We start from the raw sequence: 20,505 nt of genomic DNA, 5'->3' as shown, positions 1-20,505 counted from the left end.
AACAAAACTTAATTTGTTGCGTGGTACGATGCGTCCAATCTGTACATACTTTATAAGAAAGTTACGTGTTTCTATATCTTTACATGGGACATATTTTCAACTTAATTGAAGGGGAGACCACTCTCCTCCTAACTCTCGTATCTGGTTGAATGAAATGGAAAATGAAGATTATCAGATGTTTCTGACTTCACAAGGGTGATCGAAAATATCAAGGATGGCTGATCGACGAATAATGGGTGAAGTAACAAAAAAGACTGCCGTTTACATATTGATTTAAAAACTAGCGAGTCTATTCGTTATTTTGCTTAAGGCTGCAAACTAGCGTGTATGACAAAGAATACTGACTAATGCTTCAAACACACCAACGCGTGCTGATCGCCACGCGCCGGCGCGATCATAGGCCAATGACAGGTCGCGTGGAGTGTCATGGGTCGCGCGACCTGTCATTGGCCTATGATAGCACGCATTTGTATGGTTGAAGCTTAACTCCATAAACTGGTAGTCCGGTGGCAGATATGCAGGCACTTGTGTCTATTGATAATATTGCTTCATTTTGGACATTTCCTATTGGACATACTGTATTACAATTACCATCAGAGTACAAAAGATGCGTTGTCAAATCGACCTAAATGATAGACACCACAAGACAATAAATAACTTAGCTAGACGTTATTTTTCACTACAGAAGCTTTAACAGGCATTCAGTGTTATAATTGCCGCAAAAATACTGCATGTAAATAATGTTAGAGGTTTGCTGAGATCGGTACTCTTAGACTAAGAGCTAGTGAACGCCAGACCTACGTCATTTTATAAAAGCTGAAAGTTTGTCAGCGTATGCTCCCAATATAGGATATAATGTTGGTAAATTATGGAGTTTGGGTCGTGGTGGCTTTGGGAGCTATCCTAAAAAAACTGTCTGGCAAGGAGTTGGAACTGTCAAAACTGTCTGGCTTTTGGGGAAAATACTTCTAGTAATTGCCCAAGTATCCCAACTAATATTATAAATGCGAAAGTAACTCTGTCTGTCTGTCTGTCTGTTACGCTTTCCCGCTTAAACCTCGCAACCGATTTTGATGAAATTTGGCATAGAGATAGTTTGAGTCCCGGGAAAGAACATAGGATAGTTTTTATCCCGGTTTTTGAAACAGGGACGCGCGCGATAAAGTTTTTCTGTGACAGACAAAATTCCACGCGGGCGAAGCCGCGGGCGGAAAGCTAGTTATACATAAAAATCAGATTTTATAGTGTAACGTAAATCTAACTTTTACGGTGGCTTTTTCTGTATATTCAATAGACTGTAATTCTACCAATGTTATACCATTAAATCTGATTTTTATGTATAATATTTGGGCAATAATTAGAAGTATTTTCCCCAATAGCCAGACAGTTTTGACAGTTCCAACTCCTTGCCAGACAGTTTTTTTAGGGTAGCTCCCAAAGCCACCACGACCCAAACTTTATAATTCACCAACATTATATCCAATATTGGGAGCATACGCTGACAAACTTTCAGCTTTTATAAAATGACGTAAGTCTGGCGTTCACTAGCTCTTAGTCTATCTAAATTGTATAAATTCAATTAATAAAATGCGAAGTAGGTGGAGATGATTTTTAAAAGCAATTATAATCGCCACTATCTAATTAATTTTCTCTTTTTATTTGTCGTGTTGAGAAGGAGATTGTGCTATTGAATCTATTAAAAAAATTACGTCGTATAAAATTTTAATCCAGCCAGCATTTCGTTCATTAAATCTACATCATCAGTTCAACTGTAAATACATACATGCGGTAGTTTTGTGACAGTTTGTTTACGTAACTCACGGGTTGCTTATCTAGCAGCGACAAGTTGACACCTCAATGGAAGACCAAACCCATGATGTCAGGGTTGTTATCTATCGATTGCCCAAATGTTACGATTGGCCAGGTACATCACTTTTCCCACTCTTTTTTAGGTTTTAGCAAATGCCCAAGAAAATTTAATTTCATGGATAAAGCGAATCTAAGGATTCGAATAGTTGACAACCCTAACAAAATAAATTCCAATACAAACAAAACAATAAATACGACATTAAAAATTAACTCATCCACTCGCACCGCGTTACATTTAATCTTACGAGATGAAGCAACTCTTAGTTCCAAAATATTTGTTTGCACAAATCTAAACGCTAAACCGTTGCGAACTCCTACTGCGTAATATAAACGAGTGTCAGTTCGACGAATAACATCGTAAATGCACTGATTCAATTCCTTTTCTCAAGCCTCTTTTTTATTCAAAAAGAACCTTCAAAAGTATTTAAAAAAATCGTTTCTCTCATAATTATTTCATCTATTGTTCTATCTCTGTAAATTTTTTGGCAGAAACAAGGTTATTCGTTGCCACTGAGCTTTATTCAACGTGTCCGTAAGAAGAAATACATAGCAGAATAAATAAGATCCTTAAAACATTGCGTCAATCATCGAATAATACATTTATTAGTTAGTTTGGGCTATACTGTCATCTGTACGCGTTAATTTTCTACAGGAGAGTAACATTTCTGTAGGACCACTCCTCAACTCCGCGTACAGAAATCACGTACGGTCACAGAAAACATTTAACTAAAGAAGAAGCAAGTGTTAGCTATTTACAGCACTCAGTAACGTATGACGTCATGCAGGGTTCTATCTGTCTACGCATCAGTCTTCCACTTAAATGCCACTCCGAAACAAAACTTAGGCCATCTCCAGGTGAAAAAGGGTTCGGGAGCTTATAAGATCCTCTCGTAGAACAGGAGGTAGGCCTGCGCCCTCAGGACCTTTTCCTCCGTGACCTCGGATACCATACTGTCGGATACGTAGTACCATTTGCCCGGCGGGGCCTCCGCGCTCGACGTGGGACCCTCGCCGGATTCGTAGCCGGAGAGATCGGACTCGGAGTCGGCGTCGCCGTCTCCGCTACCCGGCGGCGCCGGCATTGTATTAGCGCTCTTGGGCAGGAACCACCACCTCGGGTCCCCAGCTTTGACCGGCTGTCGCACTTTGACATACGCCACGTAGTGACCCCCGTGCATACCGCCGGAATGCTCCACCACTCCGTATAGAGAGTAGAGCAACTCGGATTGTCCTCGCGCCACATTAGGAAGCTTCTTCAGCTTATCCATCGCGCAGAACGGAGCCAAGTCTAAAATAGTCGGAAAATCCACGTGCTTCGACATCTTTCTGAACATGCATCGGGGGCCGATCTGGAATCGCTTCAGATGCAGAATCAGGATCGCGGGCGGACTCGAAACCAGGAATCGTTTGGTCGCGTTGGTGTACACAGTTTTGCCTCCCTTGCCGTTGATGCGTTCCGTGCACGTTTCGCAGCCCACTTTGTTGTTGCCCGTGAGAAGTTCTAGAGCCGTGAACTGGCTGAGGCAGGATTGAATGCTGCACTCGTCTTCGTCGCAGACGTATCTAGGCGAGGAGGGGCTCTGTCTCGAGTAGGGCAAGAAATCTCTCTGAAGATTCGACTTTTCCGGTTCGATATTGTTGACTTTCGGTCGAGGAATCGGAGGTGGCTCGGGCGGGGATTCCACCGCTACAGGCGAGGGGAGGGTGGGTTTCTTGACTTTGACGTCGTCCATCGCGAGTTTGAGCTCCTGGCAGTAGTAATCAAGGAGATCTTTCTTCTCCGGCTGTTCAGTGCTGCTTTCTGTTCCGTTTTCAAGGATATTCTTGCAGCCCTGCGCGCTTATGCCGCGCGAGATGACTTCATTGGAGTACTCGGGGGCGAAGTCTCTTCTAGACGGCGGCCTCTTGTCGTCGAGATCGGACTTTTCCGGGGACATCTTGCTGTGCTGCGGACTCGATAAATCCAGGTTGATCTCGCTTGAAAGTGAGCTGTGGCTACCGAGTTCCTTATCAATGATCGGGGAGTCAACATTATCGACGGTTTCCGTAGAATTGTGTTTCGTGGCTTCGGGGCTGGCGACTCCTGAGTCCGGATTTGAGAGATTCTCGAGGGAAATCAGGGGTTTGTATTCTAGAGGTATAGCGGTGGTCGAGGTTGCGGAGTCGGCGAACTCGACTTTGTCTTTGTCGGCGTTTTCCGGGGTGTTGTCGGTCTTTTCCTTGTGAAGGTCGACAGGGCTGGTGCGTATAGAGTCTGAGCTGATGAGCTTGTCGGAGCTGTATCCTGATTCAAGGTAGGCGGCGAAGTTTGCTGCGGTATGCTGCTGGGCGGCGGTGGTGCGAGGAGCTTCCTCGATATTGTCTTCGACGTCGGCGTCGGACTCTGAGGACGACTTACCGTCTTCTTTGGAGCCGCCGTTGGCCTCGGCGGTGGACTTGTCATCTTTCGACGTGGAGTTACCTGGAATGGAGAGAATATTGTAAGTATGCGATTGATTTTGAAACTAAAGCCTGGTCCGTGAGCACGTAGAATTTTGTCCAATGACCCCAAGCTGCCCATCCTTATCGCTCGCGCGTAATTATATTGCTGCCGCGACTGTGTGACGGGCGCCCGCAGTGAGTGCGAGCGCGACAGCAACATAATTACGCGCGAGCGATAAGGATGGGTAGCTGGGGGTCATTGGACAAAATTCTGCGTGCTCACGGACCAGGCTTTAGTTCTTGTATATACAGGTAAAGCGCTTAAATCAGTTAGTACATGAGGTATAGAAGCGGCACGGGAGGGGTAACATTGACTATGACCATAGCTGGGCACCGTTAATCAAATAGTTAACTTCGTTAATCGTTAAACCGTTAATAAAAAAATTAACTTCGTTAAACGTTAAAACGTTACATTTCGCAAGATTTAACGCAAGTTAACGTTAATCGTTAATCCGTTAACACATGATAATAAAACGAAAAAAGTAAATGTATGCAAGGTTCAAATAATTTCGAAAGCTTGTATTGTATGCTTGTATCTGGGGGCACGGCAGTGCCCCCACCAAGTCGTGCAAAAAAGCGGCACGGCCGTACCATCCTTTTCTCGAAGCAATTCAGGCCATTTTCGACCGCCTGTAACTTCGTTGTGGATAAAACTAGAAGGCTGAATTTTCATTTGCAGGCATTGTAAAAACACGGTATATTTAAAATTTCATTCAATTTGAACCAGTAGTTTAAGAATTATAACGGGTCAAAGTTACTTAATTTTGTCACTCACTGACTGACTCATCGATCATCAAAATTCTAAGGCACTTCTAGCAGACCTAGAAGCTTCAAATTTGGAATATAAGTAGTGTTTGGTGTATGAATCAAGGAAAAACTAAAATATTTGGGGGCAGGAAATCTTTAACGTTTTACATAAATATATTGACTTGGCCATCGCATGAAAACACGTGTAAATTAAATTATTTAGTGCGATGGCCAAGTCAATAATTTATGTAAAACGTTAAAGATTTCCTGGCCTGGACTTGGTATTACATGGATCTCACAACTTTTTACCGTAGAACAACTGAGTTGCGAGACTTGGTTTTTTTGACAAGTATTGTTTTTGATGGGATTCCTCTTTTATGTTTGCGCTACAAGCTTCCGAAATTATTTGAACCTTGCTTAAGTACCTACAATTATTTTTTTCGTTTTAGTACAACTGCATTTCAGAATAAAAGCTTGTTTTTAAAAAAGTTTTTAATTATTATAATTTTATTTTACACTTTTTAGTAAGTATCTCAATCTCAGAGCCTTGGTTCGATTACAAAACAATTTAGCTCCAAAGTGCTCAAAAAGACAAATCCAGCAAACACAAACTCGATAAGTTCCCACCGTTTCGTTTAGGAGTTCCTATGGCCACCTCCTGATTCCATCATCAGGACATCATCTAGTACTAAAGTGCTCGAAAAGACAAATCCAACGAACCCAAATTAGATGCGATGCCGCCAATTCATTTAGGAGTTCCTATGGCCACCTCTTGACTCCATCATCAGACCAGCTCAATGGTACCATAACATTGTATTGTCATCGTACCTACATAAGTATACCAAATTTTCAGCTCAATCGGTTGAGGAAAACTGGTCTTAAATTCAATTGCAAGAATTGTTCCACACATATCTACTACCTACTCTTAACAAGTGTCGTTAGTGATCTGGATCCAAAAACTGTTGTTTTGGGTTCTGGAAGTTATGGAAGCCGGAACGTACTTGTCAAAACGCGTTTTTCAGCGTGCCTGCTGTATCTTTTTGGTAAATAGTAGGTTCTGGATTAACGATTAACGGACTTAGGATAATTTAACGGAAGTTAACGAGTCCGTTAACAATTTTTAAAGTTAACTTAAAAGTTAATCCGTTAAAAGAAATGTTAACTTCGTTAATTAACGATTAACGGATTAACGAGTTAATGCCCAGCTATGACTATGACATGACAAAGCATACATAATCTGAAGTATCGCTGACGTTTGACCGTCACAAAAACTCAGCCACCGACTGAATTAAGATTTATACTAGCATTGTTTCTGTTATTTTTGTCAATTTTAGCCACAAAAGTTAATAAGCAACCTAAATAAAATCGTGCAAAATACACTACCATGGTTCTTCCGCGCCGCCTTCCTAGCAGCGTTGCGCTCTTTCTTAATCTGGTGCTTGGAGGGTTTGTTCTCCTCTGGGGCATTGGACACATTATCCTCTGAAATAACGTGGGCAAGTCAGTTTGTGCCTTATTTCGTCTCATTTAAGGCACCTATTAGGATGTTAACACAGTCACACATGGCAAGGGCAAAAAGATCATTATTAGTTTTAAAATAGGGTCTGATTTGGAGATGTAGGCATTCTGTTTTAGTCACAGCTGAACTAGCATCTTGCTATAGGGATTAAATAGACCCAAAGTTGGTCCATAAGTATTCTCCAGCTGTTGCAACACTCGTTACTGGGTAACAAGCGAAGGCAGCCTGGCATTTTCAGGTCCTCACGAAACCAAAGTTGTTGCATTTCACGAAGGCGAGTGAGCTAATACATGTGTGGTGGCTCGCTACTGTTCGTTTTTCAAATCGTTATGTGCATGTACCATCGGCAACAGTGTTAACTATCCATTGCCTGTCATGTCGTCTCGTTCTATCGCAAAGAATCACCATTTGATGAGAGCGAGAGCAAAAACGGAAATGGATAGTTAACAGTGTGGCCGTGTGTACACGTACAAACACAAGTAAAGCTCACTCGTATTCGTGAGTTGCAAGAACTATTCCTGACAGGTGACGTTGACAGCTGTCACTCACCGTTGGGAGTTTTCCTGCGCACCACAGCAGGAGGCTGCGGGCGGCTGGCGGCGACAGGCAGCGACAGGTCCAGGAAGTACTCCGCACGGTCCGACTGGTGGAAGCAGTCCTGGCACTCCAGCGTGGAAACCAGAAAGCCTCGGAATACCTGGGTGATAGAAAAACATTTGAAGTATTGCAGGCTGAAGCGATCTTGAGCCGTTAAGATACTGTGAGTTTACATTAGGTGTGCGACTAGCGACTGCGTAAAAAATGACAGATTGCACAGCGCATTTGGTGGTTACTTTCAAGAACCAAAATGTCGCTAGCGACCACACATAACATCATTGGTCATTTGGACTGTCAGTTTACGTTACTATGTTACGCAGTTCATCATCAGATCATTCAGTCTCCACAAGCCTGTCAAGTCTTAATTTACTAGAGTATGTGGCGTACACTCCCCACTCTGGCTAGACATGTTGGGAAGGCCTGACGTTCGCATATTTGTTTCTTAGTCGTTTCTTACAATAGTCGATAACCGCGGGAAGAGTGGTAGAGTGGTCTTATTCACTCTGGAATATCACATTTTGGAAGCATTATATCTTCTCTCTTAGCAAACTGATCAGCATGTTTAAGAAAGTCTACATCTAGTATCATCATAAATCATCTAGAGATCAACTCTCATCATAATCATCACCATCACAGCCATAGAACGTCCACTGCTGAACATAAGCTTCCCCCAAAGCTTTCCATGATGCCAGGTTGGTAGCGGCCTGCGTCCAGCGCCTTTATAATGTCGTCTGTCCACCTTGTGGGTGGACGTCCCACGCTGCGTCCACTCAAGAACCTTGCTGCCCCATCGGCCGCCAGTTCTGCGTACTATGTGCTCTGCCCTCTGAGATCAACTCTAAAATCCTTAGATAATAGAGACAAAAAAAGATCATCTTACCTGTTCTGGCCTAAGCATGGTGTCAGACGCCTGCTGCCCGTAGAACTTGACCTTCTGCTTGACTTCCCCGTCCACCTTGGCCGGGTCCACCTTCGAGCTCATGCCCAGGCTGCTGAGGATCACCGATTGGTAGCGCCGGAGGTCTTCCGACCTGGGGACGTTGCGTACCACTTTATTAACTACTTGCAAATAAATATCTAGACCAAAATACTGAATTTTACAGATACATTCCTCGTTTATCAGCCTTAATTCACAAATAATATACACAACATTCAATAATCTAAGTAATGACAGATGCAATTTACATTATGTATTGGATAATAGTGCTAAAAATATATTTATACTTTATGTATTGTCCTTTGTCTGAAGATTGTTTATTTCCTTCTTGCTATTGTTAAAGTTCACTCATCTTTAATGCTAAGTTTTTAAATTTTTCTTATGCTTCCGATCTAAGAGCGTTATCGCACTACGTCCGATTTAAACCCGTCAAAATACGAATTTAGAAAACTAGAGAAATCGGATCTAGTGAGTAAACCGCACGGATTCGGATCGGTCGTTGTGCGAAATCGCTCTGCCATGTCACTAAAACGATAAAAACGATTAATTTCAATAATGCCGCATTACTTAAATTCCTGTAAAAGCGTTTTAAAAGCCTATTTGTAGAAATTAAATTAGTTTAATGAATCTCACCTGACAGCCTCAAGTAGATGTCGTAGTAGCTCGTGGGCGTCGTGTTGGTCGCCGCCGCCGAACTGAGGCAGTTTGTTCACTAGGAACATGAGCAGTTTGCGCGGCGTGTATACTCCACTCTCGCCTGGAATACATTAATTTATTCGTCAAGATTTTTGCATATAAAATCAATCAATTTACTTTAATACTTATTAGGATTTTTCTATGTATCTTAAAATTGCTAAGGCTCTGTGGTTGGATTGTCCAAGTTTATAAATGAACCCGTCATTTAGAAAACGGCACGAGTCACAATTTTTTAAATATAGTTTTTTGGCGCCATTTTATTTACTGATGCATTTTACGTATTCCCTGTGAAAAGGGCACATTTTCATAAAAAAAAGTGTGACGTGGCGTTTCGGAAATGACGGGTTCAAATATTGTAGCATATTGGATCAAAGCCAAATATACTTATTGTTAAGTTAAACATTATATTTTGTGTAACAAAGAAAATTACATAAAGTTGAAGTGCAGTAATTAGATCTAAATGACAATATAAATAAAGAGTTATTCAAGCAGAACATAGCAATCAAGATTTTTTAAATAAAGTATAACATTAGTCAATATAATTATCCTCATTTAAAATTGCCTACACAAACAAAGTAACATTTATAAAATTATTTTTTTAACAGAATGATAAAAATTGACGATCAATAACATTCTTGATAGTGGACAATCATCATACTACTGTAGGAGGTGATAGTAATTATAAATAAGTGGGTTATGCAACCACTATCATATAACAAACCATCATTGTTTGTGAAATAAAACGGTCTTATCATTGACAACAACCAAAATAAATTAATGCCATAATTTCAAGATAACACTGTGAATACAATCAAGCAAAATTTTCCTCTGCATGTTTCGAGGGTATTTTCAGACTTTACCATCCTGTAATTAGGTTGAGGTAAAAATAAACTTTAATGTAGGTCGCCTGAACAGTCGCTTATTTTCACTTTCACCAGAACACTTTGTAAATCTTCAATATATTTTTTACTCTCTTTTTTTCTGACATAGCAAGAGACATTTAATGTAGCAAGATAAAAAATGATACAATCAATGAGCAACTGGCATTCATCATATAAAAACACTGATGTAATGTAAAATTAAAATATGTTTCTGATGTGACTATTATTGGCAAACAAACATTTTATTGTTACCAATATGTAACTACATTTCAAAACATTTTGCTTTCTTTTAATAACATCAATTTAGATTTTTAATTATGTATTTCAAGTGTACCTGAAGATAATAAATTGAAATATCAATGTTTTTTCTTTTTAATTAACATTGAGGGAGGATGTAGTGAAGGTCTGTTATGTTAATAATCATTGTTGAATCGTCTGCCTGGCTAAAAGAAAACCAACCTTGTCCTTGTGGCTTAAGTGAATGGAAATCTTAGATGTATCTTTTGAGGTAAATTGATTATAGCATTGTATTACAATACAATTTAATTTACTTTTTGGTGTTGCTTAGAATTATTTTTACGAAATAAACAACAACACTAATTGAACGCTTTGCACAAGCATAACAATAATCAAAATAAATTCTATTACCTGATTGTAAATCTATCAATGTCTCAGCCAAGGTCCTGGTTAGCGTTCCCCACTCAGCCAATTGTCCGGTAATGGGAGGCAGGTCCACATCCTTGCTTTCCTCTGCGTCAACCTTCATCTTTAACTTCCCGCCTGGCAACGTAAACCTCTCTCCAGGGTTGGCCATTTCTTGCAGGACTTGCACTAAATAAGGGGTCTGCGCTAAACATTGCATTACCGAATTGAAAAAGCATGTGTTTCCTAAATTGGATAATCCTCTCACTCTTGGCAAGTTCAATGCTATTGCTTTATCTTTCCCCTTATCTGTCTTTGTTAAGTTTTCTACTGGTAACACAAGGTCAACTTTAGGTTTGTTTTCATAATACAGCTCGATAGGAGGGAGGGATTTCAGGTTGCCGCCTGCCATTGCTGCGGCCTGCTTTTTAAGGTATTCAATGCACTCATGGAGCTTTTTGGAACTGGACGCTGTGACTTCGTTATTGCAGTTGTAGCAGTATATTTCCCAGGAGGTGGTGTTGGCTGTGAGGGCATGGCAGTCGGAGTGGGGAGTGTTAAAGTGATTCAGGGCGTGTTTGTTCCGCGCGCGGCCGCACAGCTGCGAGCCACATCGCAGGCACATCCACAAACTCAGGTCTTCTTCAAAATCTGGGTCAGACACTTCGTTTTTGGCGGACTTCTTGCACTCCGCACATTCCTTCTCGAACCCCCCGGTCTTCAACGTCTTCTTCAGGCGGGTGAGGTCGATCGCCTTGGCGACGTGAGGACATGCGGACTTGACGTTTTCGTCGCAGGACTCCGTCGACTCGTCTCCGTTCTCCCCGGGGTCGCTCTGTCTCTTTTTCTTAACCATTGTTGCGTTAACTCAGGAGATCGCCTGCAACACGTAACGAGAGACGTGGTAATAATAACCCACGAACACAAAAAGAGAAAAATGACAAATCTGTGTCGATAGTCATTGCACGCGTGACAACGCACATTCATCAAGAAATGCATGCAGGAACCTTATATCAGTGCCAACTTTCTATTAATATATAGTTTAGCTACTTACAGTTACATGCAATCTAATAGAACCGAGGTTAGATCGAGAAGAACAAAGAAATAAATCTAATTTTCTGAAATTTTTGTCAGAAAAGTAAACCACGGCCGTCAGACATTTTGACAGTGTTACTATTTAAAAAAAATATATTAAAAAAGTTATTGTAGGCTGCGTATACATGAATGGATATCAAATACCAATGCAATAAAAATCGATAAGATTATGAATAGTCAATTGAATGATCGGAATCGAATAAAGTTTCTGACGTATGGATTTGAGAATAGCCTACTTTCATACTGATTCACTGGCGACACCAAGCGGGCAATAGTGGAACTAAAATTCTGAAACGTCAACATGATCGTGGTGGAACTTGCTAATCAAATTGTGAATTTCCATTGATATTGCTATATTTTGTGTCTAAATTTGTGAATTTTATCAAGGAACTACAACTTTGCAGTGGGACCCGTACATAAGTGCAGTGTAAATATGTAGTTTCGTGGAAAGTGCGCTTAGGAACCAAGTTATTTTTACTACGGTGTTGATGTTGATCAGTTTTTGTGAAATAAATCAGTAAAATGTCGCTCCCTGGCAATGGTATCTTCGTGGTGCAGGGCGAGATGGCAATGCTCGTCACTGCCATGCGTAGAAGTACTCGTTGGGGCTCGCATTCTTTCCCCAACGAAGAATATGATGTGCTCATGAAAACCTTCCAAGACTTGAAGATCATCCTCAATCAAGTAGACGACCTGAGGCTCTTGGACCCGGCGACGTATTTAAGTCCGTTCCTAGAAGTCATCAGAAGCAAAGAAACTACTGGGCCTGTGACTAGTCTAGCTCTATCAGCTATACACAAGTTTTTATCCTATGGACTAATAGGTAACTTTCATTATGATTTCGCACTTAGAAACTTCTATATGTCTTATGTAGTTGCCATTATGTATGTCACCATACATGAAAAACGATAAAATCATAAAGCAAAAGGAAAATAATACATAAAAATGTAAATTTTGTAAAGTTCACATAAAAATGTTTAACAAAATATGTTTATGTTACTTCAGACCCAACCCACCCCAGCGTGCCTGCCATAGTGGAAGACATTTCCGATGCAGTCACTCATGCCCGGTTTGTGGGCACCGACCACTCTTCTGACGGAGTTGTGCTCATGAAGATACTGCAGGTTGGTTTCTTTTTTCAGAACAAATACTTTCTTTATTGATGATGAAATATTTCTTAGTATATTGGCTTGTGCATGTAAAATATGAACACAATAGGAGCAATACTGTATTCTTTGTAAACAAAATTCACTGGAATGACAATCAATTATCATTGCAATTAAGTTTCTTTTGGTGCAATTTTTGTTAGCCAAACAAACTGGAATACTTCTAATTAGACTATAGCTTTCTAACTATTATCAAATGTTAGGCCCTAAAAATAGTAATTATAAAATAGTTTTAAATTACAAATAAAAATGTGATTAACCAATTTCAATATAATATTCAAAAGCACTGCCAGGTTTTGTGTCTTATGATAATTTTTTACTTAATGATAATTTTAACACAATCAATGTTTTTGTTTGACAGGTACTCCGCACACTTATGTTGAGCCCTGAAGGAGTGATGCTGACCGACGAAAGTGTCTGTGAAATTATGCTCAGCTGTTTTCGAATCTGCTTTGAGACAAGACTTACAGGTAAACATTTTCTCACATTCATTCTAGTAGTACTATTTAAAATAAAAAAATATACTTAATCAATATCATAATCAGTGCTTCAATGGTAACAAGGTCTTAAGCTAATACATACATGATATTGATTATAATAATATAACATCATTATCAACCCACTTGTTACTTACTGCAGATAAAAGGCTTCCCCCGATGTACATAATAAAGTTTAGAATATTCTTAACCACTAATTCTAAATAAACTACACCATATTATCATTAATCTAGCTAGAGCCAAAATCTTTCACCCATGGCTGTACCGATCAGGAGAGGGCAGCTACCAAAAAATCTTTTTTTTTTTTTTTTCCCTTTTTATATCTGCAATCGACTTAGGTCATAATCAGATGTTTTGTCTTGCTTTTTTTGTTTGTGTTCATGAGGAGGGGTATTCCAGTAAATTCTCTCCCTCGGTTTTTACTAATTCACGTAGCAATCTAGTCCAGCCTTCCAATATTCAGTCCAAGCCACTAGCATCTTTGGTCCAACTGTAATATTTGCCATCTTTTCAGTCTTGTGGTGGTCTTGTGGGTTTGTTCCACAATTTCTCTAGCAAGTTGGTTTGTGTGATGTTTTAGCCTTTCCTTATATTTGGTACAGTATTTGCTCACCTCCTCCCTGACTGTCGGCATCTCTAAGTACTCGTGTATCTCTACATTTCTAGCGAACCATGGTGAATTTGAGATTGCCCTCAGTGTTTTATTCTGATACCAAAAAATCTGACCCAAAAAACCTGATCTAAAAAATATGACATAAAACCCCTGACTTGCCCCCCTTTAGGCCAGAAGCTGGATATGACTTGCCCCTTTCTTGGGCAGAAGCAGGATACGACCATGCTTTCGCCCCTTATTCAGTCTTAAACAAAATGACAAAGCAGCCAAAACTGTGATATCACTTATTTCTATAAATACAAAGCTCAAAATCAAACATTCTTCCCCCTTTCCAGAACTCTTCAGTCGAAACACTTTCACCCTCTTATTCAGTTTTACAAAATGACAAAGCACCCAAAACTGTGTGATATCACTTATTTCTATAAATACAAAGCTCAAATTCAAACACCTTTTCAGAACTCCTCCGCCGCAACGCCGAGCAGTGTCTCCGAGACATGACCCAGCTGATATTCATGCGACTGCCGCAGTTCCCGCCAGAAGACGCCGCGTCGGCCAGCTTTGCCGCGGTCGGGCTGTCGCTGAAGAAACGCGACAAGACCGCCAAGAAGAAGAGCCTGACTGGGATTCATAGTGAGTAGCTTCTTATAGTATTTCTGCTCAACCCTAAGGTCTGCGGGCCACACTGTGGCTGGGAAATAATTCTAAGTAGCCCGCGAAAGTATGGTTTGTATGCACCAAATTAAAAAATCACAGTAACTGTAATAGGAAATGTAAGTGGGCCGTCGTAAACGACTGAATCCACCGTTTGGCCTGACTCTTCCAAAGGTTGGGCAGCCTTGTTATATGTATAGTATGTCGACAGCATCTCATGGACTAGATTTTTGTTGAGAAATAGCCTGTATTATAAAGGGATAAATGCCACTGCATTGAACAGATAAGACACTTTCTTTTTAAAAATTGCAGTGTGTACATAAACAAATTTAATGGCAGAAACATGCAAATTAGCAAATCTGAAGAAATTACTATTTGTCTCTACTATATCATAGTAATTATTACTTGTTTTTCCTTTGTTTATTTTGTATGAACAGTAGGTAATGAACAAAGTGATCATCAAATTCATCAACTTCGCGCTGCTTATTACAAGTAGCTTAAAGTACTGCCACCCACCAACAGATGGCGCTGTGTGTCGATTGACTCGCGGTTCCATTTGATTTTTTCCGAAACTTGACTACCTCCAAGGAGTTGGGGTATCGTTAAAAAAGGGTGTTTGCCGCTTCGATGGCACGCGCGCTGGCTACGGGGCGTGGGGTATGGCCATCAAGACATACTCAACACGTAATTTTTGGTTCGGAGAGGCAGTTGGCTACCGATAAGTACCGGCGCCTCCTCTGCCAGAATTGCCAGATATCATAATTTTACCAGTAAAGATACCCAAGGTCAAATATAAACTTGGAAAACTCATGTTTTCAATAACAGTGTCAGTAGTTTACAGTATGTATGGATTTCATTCAAGTCAAAAGCTATCAAAACAAAGCACTTCACAATCAATGTCAAAACCTGTTAATCAGTTACCTATCTTGCTTGCTATCAATAGATATTGATTTCATTCAAAAAATATTAGGTCTTTTTCATACACACGTAATAACTACTTAATAAGTATTATTACACTAGCGTTTGCCCGCGGCTTCGCCTGCGTGAATTTTTTTTGACACAAAAACTTTATCACACATTCCTGTTTCAAAAATCTGGATAAAAATTATCCTATGACCTTTCCCGGGAATCTATCTCTAAACCAATGTCATTCAAGTCGGTTCAGTGGTTTAGTCATGAAAGCGTAACAGACAGAGTTACTTTCGCATGTATAATATTTCCTCCCCATCAAAATAAAGTGATATTGTTCCAGGTACAAATTCGTTAGAGAGGAATTCATCTATGACCGAGCAAGCCAGCGCCCACGCCGACCCCGAGACAGACAACGAAAAGAAGTTGGAGAAAATGAGGCACCAGTAAGAATACAAATTACAGGCTATGTTAAAAATCAAACATAAAATATACTTACTGAATGAAACATATACTTATTGTCGGCCGTTTGGCAGAACGGGCAAAAATTGAAATGATGAATTTTAATTTCTGTGACGGGTAAATATTTAGGGGCTTGCGCGATGTGTGAAATTGAGACTGACTGTACTAGGCTCGGTTAGTCATCATACGAAATAATGGGTACTTACTTTATGTATAGGTATAATACATAGATACATATTTATCATTTATTTATAAAAATACACATCCCTTCATGCCTGCATAACATTGTAGGTAAGAGTGTTTCCTTTTTTATTTACCCTTAACATTTGTCCCACCCCCAGCCAAGACAAGAACCTGCTAAACGAAGCGGAGATCACCATCGAACCCGTGGACCCTCTGAAGACGCCGACCAAGAAGCACAACCGCCACTCGTCCATGGACCTGGCCTCCCAGAACACGTCCATCACACAACTGCTGGAGAAGTGCGTGAATAAGGACGCCGAGCCGGAGAAAAGCGATGAAGCGGAGAAGACTGACGAGCAGAAGGAGGAAGTTGAAGTGACTGATGGTGAGTGAAAGGGAGGGAGTTAATGAGATAGTGTTGTATTCTGTGGTCAGTGTACAGAGACAGACCACGCCGACTACAACAAGACTAAAGCCCAGAACAGACGGTGAAACGCAACTGCAACTTTCTGATGATTCTGATGAATGAAACTGAAACTGAAAGTTTCCAACTGGTCGCGTCATGCGTGGTCTCTCAACGGACGCTATGGCAGAAACTTAGATGCAACTCAAAAGTAACTTGCAGTTGCAGTTTCGTTGCAGTTGCGTTTCACCGTCTATTCTGGGCCTTACAGTTTCTTTGTAGAAGCTGTCTAAGTAAGAAAGCTAATCTAAAATAATATGGGTTCACTCAAACAAAGTGTTATCAGCTCATTTTTGTTCACCAAGTTCCAAGCTGTCTCTGTCCAAATATCTAAACTGGATCAGTGGTTTTTGTGTGAAAATGTGTCATCTAAAACCACGGATTACTCTGGCATTATTTATTACTAAATAATAGTATTATTATTCTAATAGCGTACAAGTGTTTTATCATCAGCCAGCCCCACGAACTTCAATTCCTGCATTTAACATATCACCTGTACTCACACAAATCATCTTCCCCTTTCACAGCCGAAGTAATAGAGCAGGACGGCAGCACATGCACGAAGCCGGCTGAAGCAGGGGACGCTTCAGCCGAAAAGGAGAAGCTTGAGGAGTACGTGAACCACAGAGGCATCCGGTTCACGCCGCAGGAAGATTCGCTCAACCTGCAGCCGTATGGGCTGGTTTGCGTCAGGGAGCTGTTCAGGTATGTTAAAATTATCATCATCATTTCAACCACAGGACGTCCACTGCTGAACATAGGCCTCACCCAATGATTACCAGAATTATCGGGTGGTAGCGGCTTGCATCCAGCGCCTTCCTGCTGTTAAAGTTATGCCGTCTTTAAATCATTGCTATTGTTTGGTTATTTTATGTTTTGTCGTATCGTAATGGATTTTTGTAAAATTTATCTGTAACCCTGCAACCAACATTGACTTAATTGTTTGCACTAGTCGATCGAATAATTTAGTGTAACTCTTGATGCCATTTCTATGGTGCAGCATCGTCCATTGTGCATAGTGAACCGTGCCGGCACGGCAGCAATCATCCGGCGACACAACGCCGTGTCGTGTTCCAGTAGCGGCGCCGTGCTGTCACAAGATGGCCGGTGCCGCATCGTAGACTTGTAGCCACGCCTTAAAGCGTGCACTGCGCCGGCACCACCGTATATCAAGAGAAATGTCACCTTGAAGTTGAACGGAATCTTCTGATATCTGTTCACAGGTTCCTGATCTCACTGTGCAACCCGCTAGACAGCCAGAATACGTCTGCCATGGTGCACTTAGGACTGTCGCTGGTGGGCACGGCCCTGGAGGTGGGCGCCGACCAGCTGGCCGCCTGCCCCTCGCTGTTCTACCTCGTGCGGGACCCGCTGTGCAGGAACCTGTTGAGCGTGAGTGTCCGAGCTGCTGTCTGTGTAGCCCTGTAGACAGCAGAACACTCCGCCATGGTGTCTGAGGCTGCTGAGCTCACTGTAGCCCTGTAGACAGCAGAACTGGTGTCTAACCGTACCGGATCGGTTGGTTTTTTTGTGTAGAAATACGAGTATTCACTGACCGTGGGAGCCATGGCTCAACGTGACCACGACTGATCTGGCAAAAGCGAAACGAATAAGAAGAAGGGTGCCATGAGGGGTACCCAGACGTATGTCACGGATTCAAAACTTTTACTCTGTGGAAAACTCTTAGCGAGTATCCTTAGGTACAATCAAGTGAGTCAGCAGGACTATTGATTTTAGTCTTAGCACAAGGCAATGAGAATTCGTCTACAGCTTCTAGCTCTAGCTTCAGGTTGTGGTCAACTGTCCTCAAGAGTTTCTACTAGCTAACGATTTGCAGAAACTCACACGCATTGTCGCAAGCTCCCTTTAGTAGTCGAAGTTAGACTAGAAGTTGATCCAGGTCAAACGAATTTTAGAAAAGACCTTGTTATGTTACCCTAACATCTTAATAACCCAATAACTTTATATTTTTACAGCTTCTAGGCACGGAGAGGATATCGATTTTCGCGTTAGACCTGCAAGTGTCCTTCCTTCTCTTCGAAGCGCTGCGTTTCCAGCTCAAGTTCCAAATGGAAGCGTTCTTCAAGAAGATCATCGAAATTATATCAATGGACACGTCCAAAGCCATATACGAGCTGAAAGAGATCCAGCATTTAGCCCTCGAGAGCTTAGCTCAGCTGTTTAGGATACCAGGCTACTGTACAGAGCTGTATTTAAACTACGACTGTGACGTGTATTGTATGAATGTTTTCGAGGAGCTCACTAAATTATTATCCAAAAACGTTATATCCTCAACAGCTTACAACATTCACTCGCTATCACTAGAAGTGTTGTTGACTATTATAGACGCAATCGAAATGGGTACGCAGCCCAAGATTGAGAGTAAGAGTGAGACGGATATATTGAATGTTGAAGAGGAGAAAGAGTCAAAATATGGGCGTGGCGGTCACGTGACATTGGAGTTGGGAGGGATGGATGATGCGTCGGTAGTGAGCGATCACGTGACGCACGATATAAGCCAGTACTTCGTTCCGGGGAGGACGGGCCGTCATAAGGCGACCACAAACCTCCCCACTGAGGCCGAGTTGGACAATATAAGGAATATGAAGAAGGTAATTATACGTTTCCGATCTAGACAAATATTCAGTACTTTTGAAATATCATTTCAATATTCACATCAACTGTCACTTATTAAGTTTATTATTGGTTAGAAACGATTCCCATTGGCTCTTATGCCTGCGTATTCGATCTGTAATTTAATGACTACGAAACAGTTAATTTCTTATGCCAAATTGAATGACTGGTGGTTTAATAAGATTTTAAGTTATGGTTTTATCTTGCAGTGGGTAACCCAAGGCACGGAATTGTTCAACCAGAAGCCAGAACGTGGAATAGAGTTCTTGCAAGAGCATGGGGTTCTAAAGACTCCTTTAGATCCTCACGAAGTTGCAATCTTCCTCAGAGAAAATCCTGATTTGGATAAGAAAATGATTGGTGAGTAACTGAATGACATTAGATGCTGCTGTGTAAAAATGTCCAAAAAAAAATTGTTTATTTACACCCGTATTCACAAACGATGCTTGCCTTAGGCGGTTATCACACTGCGCCGCGCTCCGCCGCGGAGCGCGTGATTTCATATAAAAAATCCCGCACGCAGACGCGTTGTCAGTGTGTTGTGCCGCGCGTGTTTTCTATACAAACTGAGGTACTTGCATACAATGATTAAAACTGTCGTCCCGCGTACCGCGGCGGAGCGCGGCGCAGTGTGATAACCGCCTAAGTGAAGCAGCAAATCGAACGCACAGCGTTGAATAGAGTATATGTGACCCTGTGCGTCCACGCGCACTGTGAGACCTCATAGTAATGTTTGTGAATACGGGCGTTAGTCTTACTTTATAGAAAACATATTCAAAGCATAAAAGTATTTTTTGGTTGAATGATTGAAAGGAAAGTAGACCAAAAATCAAAAGTTTTTTTTAATATTCCTAGCCAATTGTCGCGTCGCTTCTTATTTTTATATCAATTTTATATTCCAGGCGAGTACATCTGCAAGCGTTCGTCTCGCGGCGAGGACGACAGCGAAAGCGGTAGCACTGTGCTAGGAGCATTCGCTGACAGTTTTGACTACACTGGACTTCGCATCGATCAGGCGCTCCGTCTGTACTTGGAAACCTTCCGCCTGCCAGGAGAGGCGCCCTTGATCTTCCTGGTTATGGAGAAGTTCGCTGAGAGGTGGCATGTGAGTATACAGTAGCGAAGATGGTGAAGGTGACTGAGTTTGTTGCGGCGCTTCTTCTCAGCACTTGCCAAATGTTTGTCTCGAAGCGCTGGTAGAGCAAAAAAAGAATGAGACATGTATAGGCTCCTTAAGAGCATTTGACGATTTGCAAGTACTAATTTAATTAGTCTAAACAAATAAAGATAATTTTGATTTTGATTTCAAGAGGGAGTACATATTAGCAGAGAGAGGTACACAGTGTTGACGAGTGGGTACACAGTAGAGGAGATCGGGTACACAGTAGTGGAGATCAGGTACATAGTAGTGGAGAATGGGTACACAGTAGCCGAGAGAGGAAACACAGTAGCGAAGATATTCA

The 20,505-nt window shown here is 41.4% G+C and overlaps 2 protein-coding genes and 1 non-coding gene across 3 annotated transcripts in view; 2 read left to right on the top strand and 1 right to left on the bottom strand.

Moving 5' to 3' along the window:
* Positions 1–1,564: 1,564 nt before the first annotated feature.
* Positions 1,565–11,519, bottom strand: Usp16-45 (ubiquitin specific protease 16/45). Its single transcript, XM_028311557.1, has 7 exons — positions 11,424–11,519; positions 10,376–11,249; positions 8,784–8,907; positions 8,094–8,244; positions 7,166–7,313; positions 6,481–6,579; positions 1,565–4,330 (listed from the first exon to the last, which is right to left on the bottom strand). The coding sequence occupies exons 2-7, from the start codon at positions 11,223–11,225 to the stop codon at positions 2,745–2,747; spliced, it is 2,958 nt and encodes a 985-aa protein (XP_028167358.1). The 5' UTR covers positions 11,226–11,249; positions 11,424–11,519; the 3' UTR covers positions 1,565–2,744.
* Positions 11,520–11,732: 213 nt separating this feature from the next.
* garz (Sec7 domain-containing protein garz) overlaps positions 11,733–20,505 on the top strand; it is a 31,498-nt gene continuing 22,725 nt past the window's right edge. The window contains exons 1-11 of the mRNA XM_028311573.1: positions 11,733–12,287; positions 12,470–12,588; positions 12,992–13,100; positions 14,197–14,370; positions 15,644–15,746; positions 16,104–16,330; positions 16,936–17,113; positions 17,632–17,800; positions 18,385–19,020; positions 19,252–19,402; positions 19,945–20,147. Coding sequence (XP_028167374.1) covers positions 11,987–12,287; positions 12,470–12,588; positions 12,992–13,100; positions 14,197–14,370; positions 15,644–15,746; positions 16,104–16,330; positions 16,936–17,113; positions 17,632–17,800; positions 18,385–19,020; positions 19,252–19,402; positions 19,945–20,147 — 2,370 coding nt within the window. The 5' untranslated portion in view covers positions 11,733–11,986. The remainder of the gene's footprint in view (positions 12,288–12,469; positions 12,589–12,991; positions 13,101–14,196; positions 14,371–15,643; positions 15,747–16,103; positions 16,331–16,935; positions 17,114–17,631; positions 17,801–18,384; positions 19,021–19,251; positions 19,403–19,944; positions 20,148–20,505) is intronic.
* Positions 14,997–15,127, top strand: LOC114357796 (U11 spliceosomal RNA). Its single transcript, XR_003656332.1, has one exon. It is a non-coding gene; the product is annotated as a U11 spliceosomal RNA (small nuclear RNA).

Source organism: Ostrinia furnacalis, unplaced genomic scaffold (assembly GCF_004193835.3).
Source record: "Ostrinia furnacalis isolate ACB-3 unplaced genomic scaffold, ASM419383v2 OfSCF3352, whole genome shotgun sequence".
NCBI classification, from domain to species: domain Eukaryota; kingdom Metazoa; phylum Arthropoda; class Insecta; order Lepidoptera; family Crambidae; genus Ostrinia; species Ostrinia furnacalis.
This window is presented reverse-complemented; position numbering and strand designations above follow the sequence as displayed.

Bases quoted from the DNA above. Each gene is read 5' to 3' on its own strand.
- Usp16-45 (XM_028311557.1), bottom strand. From the start codon at position 11,225: ATGGTTAAGAAAAAGAGACAGAGCGACCCCGGGGAGAACGGAGACGAG. The intron at 8,245-8,783 runs GTGAGATTCATT...CAACGTCCCCAG, and splicing joins CATCTACTTGAGGCTGTCAG to GTCGGAAGACCTCCGGCGCT. The intron at 6,580-7,165 runs GTGAGTGACAGC...ACGTTATTTCAG, and splicing joins GCGCAGGAAAACTCCCAACG to AGGATAATGTGTCCAATGCC.